Here is a 26,203-nt window from a genome sequence, read left to right as displayed (position 1 = left end):
AGAAGTCTAAAAGAGTTTTGAACTGGCAAAAAAGCCGAAATGCAGGATCATCTGGGCAGCTCATTTTATCTATAGCTTCTATGTCATTCGAGCTACTGGGTTAGGAAAAGGCATATGCATTTAATACAAAGCACAAACCAAGCAAACAATGTTTGAAAGCCTCTCTGCCTGGGAGGGGAGAGCTGCAACCCAGACAAATTGCATTATGAAAAAATAATAAAAAAATATCTGTAAGCCTCTCAACTTCTTAAACTTTTATGAGTATGTTATAGAAACTAAGCAAGATAAACAACCATTTGGCTGAATCAGCCACATTGCAAAACGATACTAATATCGACTAATTCTGACTTCCCATCCTTATCAACTGTCAATTACCTTGCTTGGCATAAAGATAAGGATGACCAGAGAAATTAGCATAACTTCTGTCCCTTTTGTAATGGTGGCCAAGAACAGAATAAAAATTAAAACAATTTCCATCATATTTCTATTCAGAAATTCCATTGGGAATAACGATCTCTCATCATTCCCTACTATGACAATCCCTCCTTTATTATCGAATGGTTTTATTGTACACGAGAGCTCTGGACACCACTTAGAGCAGATAAAGCAAATGGTATTTTGAGTGATCCCTCCCAAACGTTTGGCCATCTTAAAATATACTGAATGTCTTCAGCTGTCACCCACTTGAATGGCAGCTGTAAGCACCAGGAACCTTAAAAGCTCAGGCTGAGGAGGAGCTTCAGAGAGTGTCACATTGGCAATTCTTTGATATAAAGAACAAGTGACGATACCAATAGAAAATTAATAGATTCCTGGTCTGAAATAAAAATGTTAACATAGAATAACTGAGTTTTGGGTTAGTTGTTTTTTTTTCTTTTAATACAGGCCCTTGCCCTTATGGAGGTTTCAGGGACCTTAATCTGGGCTATGTTCAAACCAGAGTCACTGGACATCAGGGGACACGTTCAACCATCACATGCTGCTTTGACGCTGTCCCAAAGACATTCTAGTTCACAAAGTTATCTGCTGCATCCATCAACTGTCCTGCCCCAAGAAGCAAGTCCAAATATCTCTGCTGACTGATGGGCACTGCTGTGAGATGCTGCTGCGCATCGTTATGAGCTAACACCTCAAAAAGACGATTTATTTTGGCTCAGTATCGCGGGGCTGAAAATAGTTTTAGCAAAGTTCTGGGATATTTTTAGATGAAACAAAAAACAATGTTATCCTACAACGAATAAAAATATCCCAATACCGAGGCACTATAACTCCGTAAAATACTGTAAGGCTGGAAAAGAATCAGCCAATAAAAGGGAAAGCAGATAGCATGTGCGTGGCACACCTCGCGCTTCCAGAATATCGCCTGATGCTGCAAAAGCCAATTATACTAAGCAGAGCAGAAAACTATGGGTTGCTGGGGTAGCTCAAATGTGCTACTGTTTAACTTATTAATTTAGAGAATGGGAGAAAATTTTTAAAAGAGGCTCATCTTGTTCATTTCTACACAGATGTATGCAAATGGGCTGAAAATCAGGCAAGTCAAAAAAAGCCCTAAAGCTGTTCTTTTCATATGCACTGAGGGGGGAGTTATGCTGCATCTCATCTCTTCCCTCTGTCTTTATCTTATGCTATGTTTAGATTCTAAGTTCTGAGTTGACTGCATTTCCTAGGTAATTAAAGCAAATTTTTGGATGTTAGACAAAATATCTCAGTAGGAAAAATTCAATTCCCAAAGCCAAATAGCCTGTAACTATAAATGTTCCTTTGATATAGTTTCTTTGCATTAAATAACCAAGCATCTTCTAGTCCCCAAAAGATTTTTTCCAGTTCCAAACACTATCCATAAAGTTTAAATTTAAATAAATCATCACTTTAAAAAGCTCTTTGTATCCCATCCGCATTAATTTTTATGTCTTATATCAGTCAACAAATATTGTTAAAAGTTCTCTAAAAAACATGCTTCTGAAGAACTTTGTAAAATAAGGAAGCTGTCCATCTATGAAAAGGCTAAAGCTACAAAGAAGGTTTTCATGTGGCTTTTGCAAGCACTGTACTGTGTCTAAAACATTTCCACTTTCCTCCTTCCAGGCTCCCAGATCAAAGACCTTTCTCCCAGAAATGACCAAATGCCATGAGCCCCGAACAAACCCCAATTCTATTTTTTTTTTTTCTTCTTTTTCTCCCTTTTTCTTTTTTTTTTTTTTTCTAACCTCAGGGCCCTGGCATATGCATTCCACATGGCTGAAGATGGAACAAAAGCTCTTGTGTGTCTGCACTGATGCTCTTTTAACCATACTGTGAGGGCAAGGACACAAAAGCAGCATATACTGAGGTAGAATAAGACCTTTGTTTACTGTGCACTGATAATTACTAGACCCATTTTCTAAACAAAAAGTGCACATAAACCCTCAATGAAGTGATATAACACTGAATATTTGCTGTCATAACATCCCCTGTACTGCCAGTACACTTGAGAATTTATGGCCTATTTTAATTATATTTGTACTTTATTACATAAATCATTTTTATTTTTGCAATGTCATCAGATTCAAATTTCTGCTTGCAATGGAATTTGTTTTCAGGCACTGGAACATTTGCTAATGGTAAAATTTTCAAGTCAAATGTCTATCAAAGGATAATTTATACTGTAAGTAGATTGATATAAAACGATCGGTAGTTCCATCTGCCATTCAAGAACAGCATTCCTAAGACCATTTATTAGGGCAGCATGAAAGCTGCCCTGACAATAATGAGACCATCCAGGATGCAGTTTCCAGTTCAACTTAAATATACAATTTGGGTTTTTTATAAAAAAATACATTTATTAGGAAGGCCCAAAGACTTAGATCCACACAGTCTTGTTTCTTTGAATATAAAATGGAGTATTTGACAGCTGAAAAATTTTATTATTTTTTTTTAAATACTGGCATATCCAAGAATTAAGTGTATTCTGCAGAACAAATGACTAATTCAATATTGTTTACCCATATGCTTGTTTATGTACCAGTTCTGAAAGCGAGAGAGTGGGATCAGGTAGTTTTATTGTATTTTGTAAAACTGACTAATAGTGTCACACTTTTTTTTTTTCTTAAGATACGTGTGCCTGCAAACTTAGAAGAACGTACAGGACAAAAAAACTACCTAGAACCTATCCCAGCCATCAAAGTGTTGTGCTACTGCTGGAATAAATCTTACACCTATCAATCTAGGAACAGGAAAATGCAGATTTCCATTATACTTAACAAGAGGCTCTACTGGCAGCTGCAAGGGACGTGCTTCAATGAGGAAGAATGGATTCCTTGGCATAGTAGATGTCAACTACCATATGAAATAGAGTAAATCACACTTTAAAAAGCATTAAGCAATATGTTCCAAACATATTTCTTCCAACATGGACATATCTAATAAAAAAGAGAAGAAAAGAACTCCATTCTGTTAGGAGATGAAAATACCTGCTTTCCAACTCAAATTCCTGATTGAAAAAAAACTGTTTGACAATTCTTGCTTGAATATCACTTGTAGATATTTCTACAGTATCTTTCACTGTTACTTAATGTCTGTACTCAGTCATTAACTTGCAAGGTTGGATGTAAGAATACACACCCCAAAAAATAGCCAACATGTGCAGCTAGCAGAAATAACACTACAATTATGCCTTAACTTCAGTAATACTCCAAGAAAAATATTTTCCCATACAACAGAAGATAAGATTTCATCTTTTTGCTTTTCAGTGCACTAACTCTCGCTTCTACTTTATTTCATCACATCTTGACCACTCTGAGGTCTTCTGATTCTTCAGAGGAAGGATTAAACATTTACATTTATACTGTGCTGCTTTTCCTCTGAACTCTAGGATTTATGATTCAGTCCCATATCCACAGATAGCAAATTATCTCCAAATGTTCACGAGTGAGTCACTATTAAGAACTACTGAACAAGGTCAATTGACAGTCTTTGATGTTTTTCGTTATTTTAAAAGTTCCTTTTGAATGTTTTGAATTTGAGTCTAAAAATAAAGAAAAAAGAAGGTGTGTCATTATATTAGAGATTTATTTCCTCCTTTTGAACTTAAAACACTTCAGCAGATCTATGGCTCATCCAGGTCATAGCTCACATACAGATAAGCTACTAGCACAAAAGTAGCAAAAACTTCTACTCTTCAATATTTGAAATCTCATCTTACTGAATAGCATCTTATTTTCGCAAAATTGAAGAGATTCAACTTCCTGTCTCATGAAATGCAGCTAGAAATATTTGCCAAAATAGGGGAAGTTATTTTACTTGGTTTAGTTAATACTGCGGAATCTGGATGATGCATCCTGGAACTCGGTTTCTCATTTATATAATGACATATGTTGGGACATAACCAAAACACTATGTCTGGAGACATTATTTCTACGTACTTTCCACTAATACAAATTAAGGTGCTAAGAAAATCAGAAAGATCATAAACTTCTTGAAAGACTAAATTGCTAGTACTGAAAAAATTAAGTTAAACCTATACAAATGTAATTAATTTAGAAATTATTCTCTCATTCTTAGCTGCCTCAATTTTCAGCTTCTTTTCAATGTCACCTGCACCTAATTAACACCAAAGTCTGATCGTATTCTAGAAAAACCATTAATGGCTATTCAAATGACATGACAGACCTGCATGCGTGTCTGTATTTCAGCAGGGCTAAAAAGTAATGAAGGAAGGGAAGAGGACTTGCTTTTCACAAACAGAATATACAGCCTGCACTTACTGACAGGCAAATACTTCCCACCATACACTGACTGCACCTCCTACTCCTGAAGGCCTGCTCTGACACTTCCAGACTTCGAAAGAGTTGAGAGAAAAGCAGATAAATTCTTTTCTGTGCTACTACCGTGGAAGTTTTGATGGATGCTAATACCCAGCACAAACTAAGCCATTGCTAGATTATGCAGTACTGACATCCCTAATGATGAAAAAATAATTTATGTGGGGTTACTGGGATTCCACAGCAATTTTTAAGCCGTAGCTGAAGAATCTTAGTTAAATCATCAGATCCAGCAAACAGAAACAGGTCATTACCCAAACTGGTGGAACTCGGATTACATAGTACTATATTTAAATACAACATCATTTAAACTTTTTTACCCCTCAGTTAGCTAAAAATAAAGCAAATTTGATAGCTGACCTATTGCTTTAAAACAGACACGAAACCTTAACCTGCGTTTTTTTGTGTGTGTATTAACATATTTTCCAACCATATCATCACTGTGACACCTCCATAAACAGAGTTTTTAGCGACCACCAAAGAAAATCACTTGGTTTTGTTTTTTTTTTCCTTTCTGGGCCGGAAAATTTGTTTTCCTGTCTCTTTTCTGACCCACCCCCCAGCCCAATGATGGTGGTGACTCACCCAGTGGCAAAAATGCAAGGCGGTTTCCAGCCATGGAGAGCTCATTGAGGCTTGGTAGTTGGCACAGGTGGCGGGGAACATACCACAGGTGGTTTCGGTCTGCAGTCAAGTACTGCAGCGAGAGGCACATGTGCAGCCTTTCGGGTAACGTTATCAAACGATTGGTTGAAATATCCAGCGTCTGCAGCTCCCTCAGGTCTCCAACCTCTACAACCCAAACAGGCAGCATTGAGAATTATTAATGTAACTGTTTTCACAAACACCACCGCGAAAAAAAACCCACATCTCGCATAAATCGAAACCAAAGGCCATCAGTTAGCTGTGCTGTTTTCCTCTTCGTATACTGCTCTGTCAATCTGTGTTCAGAACTGATACTAATCATCTCCATCATCTTTATATTTGAAATCTTTTTTAATGAGGACAGTTATCAGTTAGGCAGTGTGTTTAAATATGAGATCTCTCAAGATAGAGCATTCCTGAATTGTGACAATTACTACTGTCAAAAATATCTAGCAGTTTCCTGGTCCTAAATTAGAACTAGGAAAAAAAAAAACCACCAAACCCCAGGCAGTGTGTTTAAATATGAGATCTCTCAAGATAGAGCATTCCTGAATTGTGACAATTACTACTGTCAAAAATATCTAGCAGTTTCCTGGTCCTAAATTAGAACTAGGAAAAAAAAACAAAACAGATTACATAGCGTGCTTGTTATTGAGGGTGTTTTGCATGACCCCAAACTCATGCAAATTAATTCTATTTTTTTTTTTTAATATTTGAGGATGCAGTGCTTATATCCATCTTACTTAAGATTTTCTTGCAATGAGACTTACAAATACATGCATAGCACTTCTTGCTTAGTGACAGTCTTTCACCAAGCATGCTTAGGAACAACAGCTCTGTCTTCATAATACAATTCAAAAGACCTAGTTCAAATTAGAAAAGAAATTTCTTAATAACCTGTAAGTTATATTATAGGAAAATATTACAGTAAGTTCTGGGCTACAGTTGCAAAAATTACAGCTTCTAGAGATTTTCTTTTTCAATGTTTTAAGAATTTTGAAAGTACACTTTCTGTTTTAAATAGTGTTGTCTGATTTTTTTTATGTGGGTAACAAATGAAGTTCTTAAAAGTCTTCAATAAGTGATCACACAAGTAGCCTCGCTTGTGCAACAGAGTGATTTTCCTTGTTTCTGGCCTATGGGACCGGGATGCACCTCTGTAAACACTGACTGACAAATATATTAAGCAGCTCTACAGGCTGTCTCATTGTTTAGTTATGCTTTTACAGTTACTCTCAAATTTGGATAATTCTATAAATTATTTTCCCCAAACATGGGAAAATTGCACACAGTTTTGCTTTGTTTTTAAATACTTTACAGCAATGAACCCAACTCATGAAGTGCTTGGTGTTCCTAATCCTTACTGAAGTTCTCAGCATCTTGCAGAACCAAATGTACTTTGCTCTTGGCTGAATGAAACCAGCTCCTGCATCTGATAGCTGCTAAAACAAGATTCACTAGAATTTTCTACACTGAAAACACCAGACAATCTACACAATCCACAATCTGCAGCTCTATCACCCGGGTTGTTTGTTGGTTTTTTTGGTTTTTTTTTAAAGGCACTTTTTTTTAAAATAAGGTAACACTGTTTAAGTTAAAGCTAAACAGAACCTATTGTGCCCTTAAGCTCTCGCTGCAGCAAGAGCTAGAAAATTTGGTATTCGCTGAGCTCTGAGGTAGCACCTTGTGTATTACACCCCAAGAAGAAAACAAAGCACTAGGTTAATTTCAAGCTGCCTTCTACACAATAGGAAAAAGAAACTGCAAATCTGAAGCTGACCTTGGGAAAACTGCTATGGTGTTTTCAAGACCAAAAATGTGAAAAGAGGAAAAAAAGAAAGGAAGTTGTAATTCAGCCTGAGAGATTTTCACAAAAGTCCTAATTAAACAAAATGCCTGTGCACATTTAAATGGCGCTTCTACCCACTGCAAACAAACCCAGCATTAGCTACAATAAAGATTCAACAACATACCATATCCATTCTTTTATAAAATATTACTGACAGAAGCAGCTGCTATACACAGATGACCACATTCTTCAAACCTCTTAGTTTTGATGTCAACTGGAATCATAAGCTTTATTTTTAGTGTTTTTTTTCTTTTTACTACAAGATTGAAAATGAACGGCAAAAGCAAAATAATCGCTACTAAATAGCAAAAGACTACTGTGCAAAAGAACTTTGGTAAAACTCACTTTTAAAGAGTTTTATATTCATCACAAACAAAGCCATATGCTTGAAAACAGTGACAGGAAAAGAGCCACCTACATTCAGCCAAACCACTGACCACATGCAGTCAATAATAGGCCTAGCTATTTTCATGCACTAACCTTTTTCTCTGCCACTAAAAACAGTTTTCTAATTCAGTTTAGGTCCAAAATCCCATAAATGTTACGGTTGGCAAAGCTGGCAGAGTTTCAAAGGCATTGCTAGAATGATATGTTTCAAATCTAAGAGGAAATAAAAGTATTCTCACTTTATCCTTCATCCAAAAAACACATACTTGCCCAAAACTTCATCCTCCCTACCTTAATCTTCCAATGCATACCAGATGTAAACATCCACTTTCAACATACAGTGCCATATGTTACAGAAACACCCACCGACCCATGATGGAAGTTAAAAAGTGAACCAAACAACTTAAAGTGCCATCAGATTAAAGGTATAGCCCCCAGACTTGCCACCATAGTGTTGAAAGCTCATTTTGAAGAACATGCTCAGACATTAAATAATGACAACAAATTGGTTTCAATCTCATTAAAGCAAAGGAAAACAATAAAGAGGAATAACACAAAATATAAACAGTCTGTTAATAAGTTTTTCAAGCTTTTACTCACTAAATACTATTATCCATGCTTTAAAAATCTTGCAACATAAATACTGGAGAATGCCTGGGCTAACAAACACAGCGAAAGCCTTACAAATCTCTCCCTTGCTATCACCTCATCAAGCACTAGGACATTTATGAGGTGGACTTGGGAAATTTCAGGCAGACTCAGAAAAGAAAATAACTATTCCCAAATAAAAAGAACTGACAAGTAAGGGGCTTTTATTCACAGATTTCCCCCCCATCCCCACCTCCAAGGATAAGAGAGACAAGCATTAATACATCACCATTGAACCACACTGAGGAGTTCCAATTACATTTAAATGAAATTCATAAATGTATAATTTAAAATTTATATTAGGTTTAGGATTAACACTATCAAAATCAACATGGCAGAGCACTGAGCCCCATTTTGATATGAGAAGCCAGAAAAAAAATTCCTCAGTAGCTTTGCTAAACCTCTAACTCAGAGAGACCCAAGTCCAAACATGAAGTTCCTGTGCCGGTTCTTGCACCCAAGTGTCCATCAGCATGGATCACTGCCTTCACTGAGAGCTGGGCAATTCCACGCCTGGGCCATATGGTACAAAGGTGTTCACGGTGTAGTACACACGAAGGGGCTGACAGACTGTAAATCCACACACCACCTTACTTCAGAGAGACTTCAACACAGGCTTATGCCCAGAGTCCTGGCCTACAGCCTTCTGAAGGTGGTTTAGTGACACAGACGTTCACATAAATACTTCAGACTGTATTCTAAAACGGCTAGCAACAAGGTAATTAATTAATCTTTTTCATTCTTGATAACAAAATTCAGAATTGATTACTGTGACTCCAAAAAGCATCCATGGTAATAGTTTTTCCAGCCACTTGGAGAAAAGGACAAGTGAACTGTCATCATACGTGTTTGGGTTTTCAAAAGAAAAACTGCCAAATAGGTTTGTCTCTCAACACAAAGAGAAAAGAAATATCAGCATTTTAAAAGAAAGTGAAACCTTGACAGAATTTCAGGAAATTTCTGAAATTATTGACCTTCTAACAAATCTGGTTGTATTTATATAAACATACCTAGCATCAGGAAAAAACAGGAAAAAAAAAAAAAAGAAATCTATTTCAGATTCAGGTGGTTTAAGTGCCAGTTTTTAAAATTAATTCCCATGGTTTTACATGAAGAAAACAAAACCCATCTGGAAGTAAGCAGCCTATACAACATATAATATTTGCCAAAGGCAATTCAAGCTTCCTTGACCTTCTAGGGGTACAGGCCTCACCAGCTGCACAACTCAAAAATACCGGTTTTCTTTACATTTCAAGAGCAATCCCACTTTTCCCTGTTGGGCCATAACCCAAAATTTCATCCGAAGATATATGAAACACATACACAATTCGATTGGAGTGTATGGAAGGCATGGATTTACTTGAAATCAAACACTATCTAAGTCCTTCCATCCAAGTAAAGGGAAGAAGGGGACAGGAAAGGGCTACAGACCTACCTGCATGAGAATGCACCTCAAAGCAGGATATTAAGAGAAAGCAGAGAACCTACAAGGAATGGAAAAAGGGACTGATCAGCACAGAGATCTGGCACTCGGAGGTCAGGCCGCAGAAGTTCAATTAAAACTGCCAGGAGGCCAGGAAAATAGGAACTCACAGACAAACAAAAGGTTTCTCAACAAGAAATAAAGAGCAAGAAATGAAGAACTGGTGTCACCATGGGGTAGAAATTAGGAGGACAGACCAAATATTAAATTAGCTTTTTGCATCATTTTTTCCTGTAAGAATAATGCTGTGTATGAGGACAGAGACAGAATACCTCATGGGAACAAGGACAAAGCACTGAAAATTACCACATCCATGAAATGAGGCTGCTTTAAAACTTTCCATCCCAGAATACTGAAAAAATGGGTTATATATCAAAATTGCAAGCTCGGGCACAAGGATCCTCAATGAATAAGACATTTTCTGGGATAGCAGCCTAGAGTTGGAGAAGAAATGTAGAACCTGTGTTCAAAAAAGCCCTGTTAACATGAACTCAGTGCTCTTCAGTATCTTAGAGCAACTGTTCTAAGGGGAAGAGCAACCAAAGGTAATCAATGACTGGAACATAAATAGAAAGCAGAATGAAAGTGCAACCCAGATCTTTCCAACTGTAAATCATGTTATACTGGCTTATCTTTCTTTGATGAAATGTCTTGGTCAGTGCTAACACGAGTATCACATCTCACGGCAAATTATTGGGATGGAGAAAACTACTAGTGGTGGTGTTCCTCAGGGGTCTACTTCATTTCCATTTTCTACCTTGGTAAAAAAAAAATACTAGGTTTTGGTTTGCTGTCAACACAAGCCTTTAAAGTACAGCTGTTATGACAGAGAACCAAGTTATCGTACAGGAAGAAGAACAAGAACATTTAGATTTAAGTGACTGAGATGGAATGAAAAATAACAGAAAATCAGCATGATAAGGAGGTGGTGCGAGTCAGGTCTCTGCTTGAAACAATGAAGGAGGAGAAGGTCTGGCTGTACTCATTCACCACTAAAGTATAATGAGCCACCAGTGAAAATAACTAATGCAACTTCTATATATAGCCAGCACTGTATTAGGAGCAAGACAGTACGTTAATATACCTTTGTATTGCAGGCAATAATGATGATCTTGCTATTACCATAGAAACATCTACATCTGCCACCCTGCTACCGAAGGGACACAGAAACGATCCTCTCCTGCCTGCCATCCACTCTGCAATGCCAGCAGCAGGTCACTGCTCCAAGACTGCAGCACTCTGTACTAAAAAAACCTTTGCTACATACCATGGAGTAATGTTTTCCAGCTTGTGGTACCCAGAGGGACATATTCTTACAAATCCTTACAGAGTGAAGCGCTGTGATGACTGGATGCGATTGAGAAGCACTGGACTTCATGCACCCAGTGATCCCTCTCTATCCTTGGGTCTAAAAGGAAAGTTGATTGATTCAGGAAAGGAACAGAAGGTACTAAAAGGGGCTATCATACTTGAAATAATGCTTTAATCACCTTCCACGAACCTAAGTACAAGACGCATTTTCCTATTAGATGTGTAAAACCATGTAACGGTGAGTAAAAGGTGTTTAAATCTTTCATGCTTAAAATGCTTATTACCCGTCCCATTAGAAAAAAAATGCAAGTCTCTATACATGCCTGTGGATGAACTGTGATACTATTATCAGTTTCAAACTATAATGGGCAGGAAATCTGAGTTTAAATCACTACGAGTTTGATGGAAAAGATCTCCTTTAGATGTGCTCGGGGATGTCTCAGGAGGACTTAAATAGATTTTAAGATGGTTGAAACAAATTAAATAGCCTATTATATATTAGCATCACATTTACTGTCCTACCATGCAGCTTACATTTCATAGCCTATAAAAATTCAATTTTCTAGCACAAATTGGCACTTATGATAGACCTGTGCCATCTTCAAACAAGAAAGGTTGACCAGAACTGAAAATTGCCATCAAAGGACAAAAAGGTGGGGGGGTGAAATTGAGTCACATTTACATTTTGACACTGCTGTATGCAGATCTGTTACTATATTGCTAGTGAGAGAGCTTGGAAAAATTTCTGTTTCTCAAGCCTAAGAGACCTGAAGATGTTTTTTTTTCATTGTTTTTTTCCCCTGTAGGCTAATATTTGCTCAATACTTTAAGTAAAAAAAAAAGAAGAGGGACTGGAAGAGACATTGCAATACTGTAGCAACTATTTTATTAATAACCTGCTTTTAAATGAGGTGTTGAATGAGTTCAAACCAAATTCTATGGAAAAAAGGCCCTATCCCAGCTGATCAAACTTGAATCTATTACCTTCAAAGCAATACTTATGGTGGCATTTCACACAGATATCCTGGCTGGAGAGAACAGGGAAAAAGATTTTCTGGGGCAGGATTCTCTTTGTGAATGAACATAGTCATCTAAGTAACACCTCAGAGACTTTCCCAATTCTCAGTTTCACCTACTTCAGCCATAAACTCTATTGACTCTTCCCCAAAACATTTAAGCAGCAGACAAAACCCAAAACCAAGTGAAAAATACATACTTCTACTGAACATACCCAAATAGAACCCTTTTTTTCTCCAACTTTGCTAAATGTCACACACAAATTTAGTACCAAACCTTATTTATTTTGTATTGCCATTCACAGGCAAAGGTGAGAAAAGTGACTTTCTAAAGGCCGATCATGCTAAACAGCAATTTTAGTTCAGCTAAAAGTGGCTGAAAACAGACATCAGGCATGAGGGTCACATTAAGTCAAACTCTTCTAAAGGTCAGTGGTTCCCCATCTTTTACCATAATTAAGCTTCAATTAACAAAGCATGCAGCCTTCGTTACTTCACAGGTCCAGCACCCTTTGTTTTCCTCAGCACTTAAGCACCAGACACAGGTCACACATCCAGAGCAGCTACTGTGTAGTGCTCCCTGTTTCCCCTCAATGCAGGTTTGGAATTCCATTTTCTTCCACAATTTGATGGCCTCAACAAGAACAGTTAGAAGAAATCAGACGATAAAAATACCAGAAATGAAGATACATGAGAAAAGTGGAAAAGGTGGGTGAAAGGGAAATAACGATAAAGAAAAAACTTGTTTATGCACAAAGGTAACTCAAGGGCACGAAATGATCAGGTTTGCTGTTTGTTTGGTTTGGGTTTGGGTTTTTTTTTTGTTGGTTTGGTCAGTTTGGGGTTTGTTGTTTTGTGTTGGTTCTTTTTTTTTTTTTTAAGAAGACAACCTATCCTTTCATTTTGTTCTAGTGTACTCTGCCTAGTACTTTACTGCCCCCACAGCAAGGTACTTTTGCTACTCAAATGATTATTAGATGTGAAAATAATGTATTCATATTATTCTTTGGGTTTATTAAATGATATCCCGAATTTTAGACAGAGGAGCCAAAATGAAGTGTGAAGAGACAGAATGGTACTTTGTAAAGTATATCGCATGAAAAATTTTGCTAGCATCTTACAGAAAAGTCTTTTATTTAGGAAGTGATGTATTTTTGCTGTTGTTTTTCTTTTGAGGAGCAGCTGTTTCCCTTTTTCTGGGTGTTCCTGGGTGGTATGAACATAAACAAATGTGACACGAATAAAGCATGAGACCTGTTATGTTTCTCTTGTTTTGTTTATGTTTTTACCATCTTTACTGCTGCACATCATTTACAATTCCCTGTGCACTAATATCACTACATGGAAGGGGGTGGGGGAAAGCCTTCCAGTAAAACTTTGGCATAAAATAGAGAACTAATAATTTGACCTCAAGACACCAGGCAGCCAGAGATGGCTACTTAAGGACCCCACTTTGATTAAGTACAACAAATCAGTAATCGCCTAAAATTAAGGCAAACAAAATAAGCATCCTAAAGGAGATATTAAGGATAGTTCAGGAAGCCAAAGAGACTGGGCCAGTCCTGGCTATAAATTCTAGGACAGCTTTTTCCTTTCTTCTTCAAATAAAAAACTTCAGATCAACACAACGGACCAGTCTCTCTGACAAACAAAATTAGTATCTCCTAACCCGTTACCACACCAGTGTCTAAATAATCCAAGCAAAGACCTATCTGTTGTGACTGTTGCTATCAACTGTTTCCAACCAACTGGAGACAGACACATCTTTCTTCCTTTTCTTGAGGTTAGCAGGGTTCTTTTTTTTCTTCCTCTCCAAGAAGGAACTAAATGCATAAGAAAAGCAATAGGTCCGTGTTAGATTTTCAGCTTTCAGTGGAAAAGTGTTACGCTGTATCATGCCAGGTTACACTCGTTTATCTTACTATTGGGAGATACCAAAGAACCCCCTTTCCTGAAGGTAAACTCCATAGCAAAAAAAATGCAGCTACAAAATTGAGTGGGATGAGGGAAAGGAAAAGAATCAAAGGAAGATCTTTAGTTTGGCACCAGGCTTACAGCACTGAAGTTGCCATATTTGTTTTTCAAAAAATGCTGATGGATGGGATTGTCTTAACTGAAGTCTTATGAAAATAATAGTTCTTCCACGCCACTGGAAGTTACTGCAAATTGCAACAGTCATTACTGGGAAGGGACTGGCTAAACATTCATAGGAAATAGTCCCACTATAATAGAGATGCATCTTTCTCAAATGTAAACTATGGATTCAGATGCCCTTTTCTAGCAGCGGTAAGAGGAGCTTCTCCTGCTCCTCCTCACTCGCCCAGGCAGTGTCTGTGTGGCCACCCAGCAGAATGGCCAATTCACCAGTTGAGAAAGGCAGGCAGGAGCTACTATCATGATGCAGCTACCACTGAGAAATACGGTATCGACCAACAACTAACAGTTTCTAACTAAGATTATCGCCAAAAAAGAAGGTATCTGACTTCAAACACCACCAGCAAAGTCCCGATTTTCACAATGCTGAGAGCAACTGCAAGCTGGATCTTTCTCAGTGGAAGATACTGCTGTTTAGTGTTTCAAATCAGCACAAAGCAGACAAGCAAGGCTTGCAATTCTACTCCACCCCCCCCACACACTCAGTCATTCTGAATTGCATTCCTTGAGCTACACAAATAAGTAGTCTTAGTCCATAAAGCTCTCAGACATTAAAAAATGACCAACTAGAGTATACTTGCAGTTGCTTAGTATCAAAACCTTCCATAAAGACTGACAATTTAATGCAGATTTGGACAATGGTAAGTTAAACATGGGTCTTTATTTTAAATACCACTGCAATAAAATTAAGATAACTGAAATACAGGTAGCAAACTCTGCATGTGTGACATGAACCACAAGGAAGTTAATCTCACACAATACCTCTAGTTCTACAAGTTCTCTATTTTCCATTTAGCTTTAGTTTCAGTAAATGATGCATTTTATTTTGCCTCAATTTATTTAATAGACTAGCTGAGTAAAAACAAGGATGTCAATAACAAGTAGTATTTTAACTCTCTCTAATGGTATGTATAAAAGAAAATTATATTTGGCCAGCAAGGTCAAAATGGAAATTGATACATTCTAAAATCCTTCCGTTGCACAGCACTAACAATTTTTATTTGTTCACTTTCAAAGACTGTGTGACTTTGTTCTCCAAGCTTCCTTGAGCACTCAAGTCCTACTAGTAAATTGCATTTGCTTAATGCACAAGTAAAATCAACTACCCGTTAATATAGCTAATCACTGTACATAAGTTACAGAGAGCTTAGGGAAAGAAAAAAAAACCAAACAAGGGAACCAAAGAGACAGAAGTACATTCATAGATAATAAAGACGTAAGAGTTTAAGGGGAAAACAAGTTAATTTTTAACACCCAACCCTAAAAATCACAAATACTAAGCTTCAAGAGCTAATTTTTTCCTGTCACAAATGTTAATTTGGTGCAACAAAAAAGAGCCTCAAAAATTTCAAATTAGTAAGAGGTTTTACATGAAAACAAAAGTAGCAAATTATTTTTGCAGCTTATTTAACAGGTGATTTTCTATGAAGACTCTATTAAGTACCGAATTTCATGAACAAGCTTGCAGCCACATGCTGTCATAGCAGATACATACTGTTTAACTTTTACCAACCTCCTTAGGGTGGTGCAGGATACAATGAACTGCAGTTTTCACCATTTATTTATTTATTTTAAAACAATGTTGGTAAAGGCAATAAGTATGGACACAATCTTCCTCAAAAGCTGATTTTACTTGTATGGCTTACTCTGCTTAGGTCTCTCCTGAAATAAGTCAGTGCAGCAAAACGAAGTTAGAGCCCTTTGGCAATACAGCATACTGAAATCAGTAAGGCATTTCTAATGTAAATCTGGAATTTGCAAAGCAGTTCCTACTACTATTTCCTTTTTCACACATTTACAAACTGATGAAAAAAATCTCAGAGAAAAGAGACCCACGGTTTAATATCTGTTCAAAGCTGAGGTTCTTTGAAACCCTGACTAAATGCCATTGAACAGATTGTCTGTATTAAAGAAGTTTTCATGCTACAGAAACACAAACACCATTTGTATATGAAACACATCTTTCTCAGCATATATCCAACTCTCCATCTCGGAGGTTCAGTCTCAGCCTTGTCAATACACATCTGTCTTCACCCATGTGAACAGCTATTGGCAAATGTTTATGAGAGAGGCCCCTGAGCACCTTAAAACCCCCTTTAAGTTCAGTTTTGCTTTTGGGTAACGGTTCTAAAAAGAAAGACCTTTATAAGTATTTTAAAGAGCATCTGTTCTGAAGTTTCAGAAGTGAACTTCATATCTATCACATGTGCCTTGAACCCGGCAGTCAGTAAAGTCAGATCTTTACTATAAGAATCACCAGCAGAAGAATCCAGTGCTGACAGATGAGTTACAAACCAACTTTTTCTGAAACTCCTTTACTTAGGAAGCTAGTCTGACATTAGGCACTATATGACCACTTAAGTTCAGTTTAATTGCTCAGCATATGTTAACTCTTAATGATAAGTGATGATTTTTATAGGAACAGACAGTCAAAGGGAAGAGACTTACTAGAAGATCCATATTCTTCCTCACATGAAGGAAAGACAAGCTAATACACGCATTGCGCAAGAAGGAGAATCCACCTCACGACAGCCCCAAGCTATGTTGCTCAGAAAGTGACTGTTGCCAGCCATAACATGGAAAAAACCCTTGTATCAAATTCCAAAGAGGCTTTACTGTGCTCTCAGTAGAGTATTCAGCATGTTGAGGGAAGAAGCTCCAAAAGGAAGGGAATGACACCCTGGAAGAAATTTCAGTAACCTATGTGAATATTATTTTAATATCGCTTTCTTATGTAAGAATAAAGTTGAAAAATACTAAAGATTCTTTTTTGGTTTAGATTTTATTAAAAAGTACAAAAGCAACCAACACCCCCCAGTATCTTAACATACATCCATTCTATCATAATAAATACAACAGTGATTACATTCATATTCAACAGCACTGAAGAGAGTTGTACAGCAAATCAGCCAGACAAGCAATGAAGCCTCCTACCTTCTCAGTTACAGAGATTATGGAGATGCCAACAAGAAATCTGGAGAGCGGGAGGGGATTCGCTAGAGCTATGAAAGGAGTAATGATCTGTACAGCTTTAGAGCCCACGCAGGTAATACATAAAATTAAAGCAACTAGAAATGTTAGTTTTTATAGTCTTTATGGCTTTTCAGATACATTTATATAATGAAGATCTTCAAACACTCAGAGCGAGGCTACAGCACAGAATTACATACCTACAAAATTCAAGTCTGCTTTTCTACATCTGAGATACAACTCCACAGGAACAAGTCTGACCAAAAGTAACCAGACTCTGCACTTCTCCTTCCTCCCCTCTGCTATGCAGTCAATAAGCTCACATAAAATGAACACCACAAATGGAATAATTACTCAATTCAAACACAACCGTGGCCACTTCCAGAGTTATTTTTTTCTGCGGTATATAACTGTGTCACAAAGAGTCCTCTACATAAAACTCAAACCCAAGTTTTCAAACAATCAAAACATAAAAAACCAAATAATTCTATTTGACCTTCATTATTTAGGTCTGTGTGCCAGGTCTAATCAGTTCTCACAAGCACATTCCACTTCTTAAAAACAGACTGTAGAAATAAATTTTTCAAACTAAAAGGAACAGAATGCATTGTTTTGATGCTACAGCCTGAAGCTCTTTATCTGAGTTTTATCAAAGTATACTCTATCACTGATCAAAGCAGCAATGACAACTTAATGTTCTTTAAAGTTACATATTGCTGCATAAACTTCCCACTTTTGTCTCGTGGCCTCAGGCTCAGCATGTCATTGGGAGTATATTCAAAGGTCAAGAGACGTTCTTCCAGAAGCCCTCAGTTCCCAAGTGGCAGCTCTAATGATTGCAGGAGTGGAGAGCAGAGCGGGGTAGATTAATTCCATCAGGACTCTGTTCTCATATACCCTAGAAAATTTTGGTTGTCGTTTCTTCTATCAGATGTTTGAGAGACTACTTTGTACATTACTGTATGAGTTATTGTACATGGTAGTAGCATTTCCATGCTGCCCTATTACTGATTTCATTATCATCTAAAAACCTCTTCTCGCTCTAGTATTGAAATCAGTATTTCCTTTTAAATTTCTTTCTATTTAATGTTTTGCATATGCCACGTGGCTGACTTTTTAAAGCAAATTTTGGAAGCGACTTGGATATGTGAGACAACAAATAGGTTTTTTTGAATCTGTATTTTAACAATTTACTGAGAAATCTCAAATAGAGTTTACTAAAAAATATTACGCAATTTTATGCTTAATGAAATGTGTTAAAATGAGTTGTACTTAAGACGTCTTATTTAATAAAAAGGCCTAAGAACATGCAACCTAACTAACATGCTTCTACAGTTATATTTAAGATCTCCAACATCTCCATAAAGTTTTAAGCTTTAGATGAATGCTTGTCGTGATTACTCAAAGCCCTCTCAACATCTTTAAAATTCCTGTGCACCCCCCACAGACAAGAGGAAAACCCCTGGAGAAACAAGGCTTACAGCAACTTGAGAAATCAAGGGCTGCAGAACAAAAGCGCGAGCCAGGATTCAAGAGGCAGTACCAAATCTCTTAACAATAGAGAATCCAGTTAAATCTGCTCTCATGCTCTCAGGAATGCACAAATCGTCCAAGTACCTCAACATGAGAAGCTGCACTCCAACTCCTTTATCTTGGCACAACTCCTTTATCTCCTACCTACAAGCCCTTGAGGGGGACGGCTACAAGGGGGAAAGCCCATGGCCCAGAGCTTAGAAAACATACGTGTTCCTGCAAAGATTTTGATTTTCACAAGCGGAGTTACTCCAAAGCCAGAAGCACAACAGGCTTGAGAGCACCACTGCTAATAATTAGGTTGGCTCTCCTCTCCTCCGTCCTGATTTCACCTACACCTCACCAGGTTTCTTACTAACTCCTTTTCAGAGAAGGAAAGGAAGGAGGCGGGGGGGTGGGAAGGTATGGGGCTGGTGGGGTCAGATTTTGCAAGTTTGATGCAGGGTAACTTTCACCAGGATCTCACATGGAATAGTACAGAACAAAGAGCAACATTGGCTGCTTCTCAGAAACCAGTATCAAAGCTCTAAAAACATAGGTATCTGGGATTTGATGCCTCAGAGGAAATCAAAATTGACAATAAGAAATTGAGCAACAGGTCAGAGGTAGCCTTGCACTGACATGGTCTTACCCTCTAAAATCATGTTCTTTCTACGATATAATAAAAAAGGATTTTAGTGATTAGAACTCACATGGTGTCATTCTGAGAGATGTCTCTTTCCAAACATGCGATGCCACCATAATTTTCACTAAGATTCTGTGGCCAGTAAGAATCATCATATGAAAAGGGAACAGGTCAATCTCTGCCCAGATCATATGAAGAATTCAAATGAAATTAACATGGCCTGAAACGCTGATGTACAGCACCCTACTCTCAGACACTCCTGGATTTATTCATGAGCTCAGTAATTGCACGAGCACACTGTTCATATTTTAAATATTGTCAAACATCAACCAGGCAGAGATTTTTCAAATTAAAGCATCACCAAAACCAAAGTTGGGACCTAACAAAAAGTGTGATTGATCCAGTATCATTATCATCTTGCTAAAATACATAAGAAAGAAGAAAGAAATTGGCATCAGTAAAGTTATGTTACGATTTTGAGCAACTTTCAATTATTTTAAAACCAGTATTGGAAAACTCAAACATTTGGACCTTAGGCTTTTGCTTCAATAGGATTTTAGCCTTCAATTTATTGACCTGAAACCTCAATGTCAGTTTTAGTTTGTCCCGGATCACTTTTGCACATACACAAAGATGCAGAAGCTGTTTTAAGATCTAGGTTTTATAAAATTACAGGTACTTGGAAATATGATGCATTAAGCCATATCACAATTTCTTTTTTTTAACTAAAAATATGCTTATTAAAAAAGCTTAATTTCCAAGTACTTTTCCCAACGATAGTCTAATTTAAGACTAGCAAATTTTAAGATGGAATTTTCTAGTCCAATAGACCTAGTACACAAAGCAATATTTGAATCCGTAAATTAAATGTTACAATGAAAGACACTGATGGCTTCTTCCAGCTGTTTCCTATTAGTTTTCAGATTAATGAATTACAACACATACATACTTAGCACATGCATTTTTGAGAACCTGCTGTGCAACACCATAATGAGGAATACCGCAAGCCATTGTTGAAAGAGATAGTTTTTTGGGTTTTTTTGTTTATTAACGTCACTTCTGTTACAGTTGCGGGAAGTATTTCAGTTCCAGTACGTCCAATAGAAGCCTATCTGGAAGCAGTGTTGGGACAAAAGCATACATTAGAACAACATTTTAAGCTTAAAATACAGCTCTAGAATTTTTCTGACTGTATGTTTATACTACTATTTTTGCTACCAGCATCCAGTGAAATTATGAACCTTCTGTGCTATACTGAAAAATGTTGTATGATACTAACAAAGAAGCTTTTAAAAACCCCTCAACGAGGGGGGAAGCAGAAAAAAAGAACTACAAGAAGGGAAAAGCAACTAGAGAATAGTGAGCAGCCCCGTGTACACAGATGACTCATTCTGACACACTATACAGGTGAGGGTATACAGGAAAAACTTCAGTTAATGAAAATTTCCAGGAATTTAATGGAATTTTTTTATTCTCTGTCTTCACTTCCCTCCCCATAAATTTAAAGCACTCAGAAGTACGAGTAGTCCTCCTGAGAATTTAACCCAAACCAAATGTTTGAGCAAAGCAGACTCTGTTACAAAATTTCACACAACCAACAAATCCTTTAATTAAATAGGTACCACTGCGTCTGGACACGCACGAAAGCTCATCTGTAAGGAACAGCACTTGTACAATATACTGCCCTGTGCTCTGGGCACCTCTATTTAGGTCACAAACTCCAATGACAATCTGTAACCATCCACACTGCCATTTTGTTCCTAATTCTTCAGAGAGAACTCTCGTATATAAGTTCCTAGGGGAAACTTTTCTTAGAAAAAATTTCAGTCCTTACAGGCTGTCAGCACAGGGCTGTGCTGGAGTTTATTCAAGATCAAAACATGTAAAAATATTTTCCTCCTAGAAATCCAAAGAATGTCTTAAAGATACTATCAGGTATTTTTATTGTGCTTCTACATTAATACAGCCTAATTACTGAAGTCTTACTAATCCTGATGTGAAAAAACAATACAAGCAACTATGGGTAAGTTTGCATCTATTTAGGTAAAAAAAAAAAATAAGTATTTGTTGTTGTTGAACCTAAGAGCTAATGTAAACCTCAGTATGCTGACTCTTGGTTTTATACAGTAAACTGAATCTAGAAATGAATTATTAAACAGAGCATATATTTTACAGATCTGTGCAAAGAAAAACTTATTTTTAATAATGAAGCATCAACCTACTTCAAGGAAAACAATGTATTATGAAAATAATTAAAAGATATTTTTATTTAGGAGTCCATGCTCCTTTAAATAGTTACATACTTACAGAGTGCAAAGCTCATGTAACCTAATCTATGTTTTCCTCAAATCCCCACAAGTCCATTTACTTAAAAACACCGCACTCCTGGATGGGTGCCTGGCGTACCAAACCTGTCCCGTCGTACATATTTTTATACGTGTTACTAAATTAGGAAAGCAGAGTGGACTAAGGTTATGCCAACTCTGAAAAAAGAACATGGTCTGCATCAGTCTGTGCCTTTGCTTTTAAAGTTACAATCATTATTTTAAAAATGTGAACTTTATTAAGTATCAAAGCTTTCTACTCTAATCAGAGACAGTAATAAAAGTAGCAAGGAAATACAGGAGGGGAGGGGGGAAGTGTCAAATTTATCCCTCCCCATTTTGAAGGCTGTAAGTCAAAACACAGAAAACAAGTTTAAAAAATGAGTTAGGACTACATATTTTAATGCCAGGGTCTAGAATAAGAATAGAATTATTGGTATGCTGTATCCATGATCAGTGGAAATCTACTGTGAAAATGAGGTAGGGAAGAAGTGGTTGTTTATATGCCTTTAATTAAGATTTACTGAAATACCTTCTATTGAGCTCTATTCAGAATGACTAAGTTGGGTATTCAAGAAGTCTTTACAAGTGAAATACTGGTATGAATAGTAAATACAGAAACTGTATTTTATAGCGACTTAAAAAAAGTGAGAGAAATGAATATTCAGTTTTCATGTCTCAAAGTTTCTCTTGCCCCCAATTAGCAAAGCAAATTCCTAAGCAAAACAGACTTTGCAATAACCAATTAACATTCTGAGGTTTACTTTATAAATAGACAAAGCAGTAATCAACAATTATAGTTTGATTTATAATTTTAGTAACAATTGAACCCTTCTTGTCATTACCAGTGAAGTTACCAATGCAAGAGAAAATGATCTAGTATTTATCTGTGAGTTACATTTTTCAAATTCATCTTCATGAACTCTTCCAGCCTTCTGGAAGCACAAGCTGTTTCAGTTACAAAGACTCACCAAACTTACTGCTATTAATTTCCTATTAACTTAGAGGGTTATTAATTACAAAGAGAGAATTATTAATTTCTTAATAATGGGTGGAAAGACTCAATCCTCCCCAATATTAAATATGATCAACCTCAAAAAGGTGTGGTCTTAACAAATGGAATGGGAACACCCAAGTTCTATTTCTGGCTAACACTGACTCCTGCTGTGGCCTGGAGCAAATCACTTCTGTTAAAAACACTTTTTTCCATTCTGTAAAATGAGGATAACACTCCCTTATCAGCTTCACAGGATCTTTCTCAAATGCTTTGAAGATGAAGTTTTATAAGCCTACAAATGTATTTTAATGAGGCTTAAACTGACTAGATTTTAAGGCAAATTGTTTTAGAAAAGGAAAAGGATTTGAACAAAAATGAAATGAAGAGTATATATGCTATTAACCTCCTCTAAATATCATTGCAGTTTGCACTTTAAAAATACCAAAGGCAGATGAATACATTTTCCTTCAGATTCTGCCTAAATGAAGCAAAATGGCAACAAGTGGATGCAATACGCAGAGATCTCAAGAGACAACACGGAAATGTCAATTTGAAATGGAAGCCACACGTTGCCTTATATGGGAAAGAAAGGGCATTTGCTAAACCTGCCTTTCACTCTTGCAGAGAGATCTGTACCCCCCCTTCAGCAACAGCAGCTGCTGGTGCTCCCCAGTCACCTGCACTTTCACTTTACACATTAAAGAAACAGCACTGCACAGTTTACATGAAGTTCAGTATCATTTGACTGCATTTTTTTTTTCTTCCTGATCAATGCACTCAACTCTTGGTTTTGAAAGTTCCTTGGCAACAAACACAAAGGGAAACTTGGTCTAGCCCATGTAAAGACAACTGCTGATAAAGTTGGTTTTTTGCCCCCTTCTTAAAGAGAACTTTGCCAAAAGATGGGCTGGGATCATAAACCATACCCTATTCTTTGTTTAATTACTTAGCTTTTGCTCTTGACTTGGCAAAACATTAAGCTTTTCATTTTAGTAAATCTATAATTATCTCCAACATGTGCTGAGTAAACATAACCTCATTTTTAATTAAATCTTAGAACAAGATGCTACAACTTGCCATTTCTAAGGAGAAGTATTTCTTAAGTAACGTGCAATAAAAAAAGTCTAATCCTTGTCAAATACAAAAAGTCCACCTGAGTATAACCCACCCTCTTTTCAGTCATCTGTTGTCCAAACACACATTCAGTAACTACAAGACCAAAATGCAAACTTGAAGAGCCATTACTTCACATCAAAAGTTTCCAAGGCTACCGTAAAATCAAATCTAAATGGTGAAACAGCAAAACTGAGAGATAACCTTGGTTTTGGGAATGAATTTTCCACTACATCTCATTGGATTATTATTATTTTTTTTGCAAATGATGCAATAATTCTTACATAAAGAGAAAATAAATACAATTTCTCAAGAATGAAAGGAATTGAAATATCATATGCATTATAGACATCAGAAACAAACAGGAACTTTCTAATTAGACATTAATAAATGAGATTCAGAAAATTTACTTCTGACAACACATTCATATAGGACTAACTCTACAATTCTAAAGTGAGGCATCAATTCTCTGAACAGAGAAATCTCCAAAAAAGAAAAAGAAAGTTAAATTACTATGAAAATGTAATGTCAATGCTAAGTCAACCTTATACATAAACTAATGTGAAATATGAAATATTAACCAACTTTTGTTTATGCTGCAATGCTAAGATTTTTCTCAAATAATATCTCCACATAACCTATTTCCAAATGGCCCTCAAGAGTTTAGATTATTGAAGTGCTACAGCTAAATAGTAAAAACCGTCACAAAATTTTACTTTATGTTCAAGAATTAGGTGTGCCAGAGCCAAATAAATGAAGAAATTGTTACAGACAGAAGCTATAAGATTTACAGTTTGCAGAACAAAAAAATTTCAATCAAAAAATGTGCTCAAGAGAACTTTGCAATATTAAATCTCCTGATCTTGCTTATCTGCAACTCTTTAAATCTGTTCTCTCAAAGACAGTCTCTCAGTGATTCTGATTACCACAGAATCTAGGTACTAATGACTCTGCATTAGGCAGAACCTGGTCCACTTATTTACCTTACCCGAAATATATTCAAAACACGATTTCAAGAGAATTTCACAAGGCATTTTCTTCCAGCCATTTTATACTATACTTCAATTTCAACGTGCTTATTCTGGACAAATTTTTCCCTTTGCTTCTCATCAACTTTAGCTTAGTCATCTTTCAACAATTTTCACAAAAATTTAATGATGCATGATGGAAAGCCCATTGTTTCAATGGGAGTTCACAATTAAACAAAGTGCCTCGAGGCCAAAGTACACGATCTTATCCACGGGTGATACTGATTTGGTAGCATTTGCTAAGCACAAAGGTAGGATTATGATTTACACTACAAGAGTGCCACAGCATAGAAAGTGTTTTGTGTTCCTTGAAGATCAGAAATTTCCATGCTTCACCTGATGCCCTTTTCCCTCTCATCAGTCCTGTATATCCTGATCTCTTCAGGAAACTAAGGCTTAAATATTCATGCTGTCTGCATGTATTTTCATCATTCTCCCCTACCTCCACCTTTAAAGTGACTTTTTCAAACTAGTTGGACAATCATGACCAAACCAGAGAACAGCAGTCTTCATTATTAAATTCTCATAAGCTTTATGAAAACAGGTAGTTAGAGACTAAAATCTTGCCCATCACATTGAAGATAAACTGCAGCACAGGCTCAACCTTTATTATAGTCTGAAGAATGTCTACAGTCAGAATGAAGATGTAAATCCTTATAGGGCTTCCTCAAGCACACTATTTCAATTGTTTTAAAATTAGAGTTACACTAGATTGCTATAAGGCAAATCTTAAATACTAAAAATGAACGTTAAGGGCACAATTGTAGGAAAAAAAGCATTAAAAATAGATAAAGAATCAACATACGCTATTAACTGCATTGTTTCTTTCAGTTTCTTTCAGTCTTAATCACAATTAAGGAAGACACAACAGAGAATCATTCTTAAAATATAAAATGCAATAGAAAAATGTGGGTGTTCAGACTCTTAATGGCAAACATTTACCATCCAACTGTTCCGCAGTTATAATCAAGAGATTTTTTTAGCAATTGATTAAGGATATTACTAAGAGTATCCTCCTAGATATCCATATAGTTTCAACAAAAGCTGAGGGCACTTAAAACACCAGACACTGGAGAGACAAGAGGAATGACAGGGCAACAACTCTAAAGTTTTTTATGTGATGACATCATTATGCTGCAGGTTGACCTATCTGGTTACACAATGTGGATACTGAGCAGCCTTTCTTAACCTGACCCTTTGTTGTGATAAACAGTTCACAGTGTGATATGGGCAGCACTGGAAGAAAATGATCATCATGGGTTTTGATAAGTTACTTCCAATAAAGTTTTTTATGTGATGACATCATTATGCTGCAGGT

The 26,203-nt window shown here is 36.7% G+C and overlaps 1 protein-coding gene across 2 annotated transcripts in view; it reads right to left on the bottom strand.

Moving 5' to 3' along the window:
- The window catches only part of LRRC28 (leucine rich repeat containing 28), a 59,659-nt gene that overhangs the window by 19,539 nt on the left and 13,917 nt on the right, over window positions 1–26,203 (bottom strand). For both annotated transcript variants that reach the window (XR_001412341.1, XM_014944581.1), the window contains exon 6: window positions 5,388–5,594. Coding sequence is in view for 1 of the 2 variants with exons in the window: in XM_014944581.1 (XP_014800067.1) it covers window positions 5,388–5,594 (207 nt within the window). In the remaining variant the exon portion in view is untranslated. The remainder of the gene's footprint in view (window positions 1–5,387; window positions 5,595–26,203) is intronic.

The sequence above is a fragment of the Calidris pugnax genome, unplaced genomic scaffold (assembly GCF_001431845.1).
Source record: "Calidris pugnax isolate Ruff unplaced genomic scaffold, ASM143184v1 scaffold70, whole genome shotgun sequence".
NCBI classification, from domain to species: domain Eukaryota; kingdom Metazoa; phylum Chordata; class Aves; order Charadriiformes; family Scolopacidae; genus Calidris; species Calidris pugnax.
Note: the sequence above shows the minus strand (reverse complement) of the source record. Positions and strands in the feature narration are given on the sequence as shown.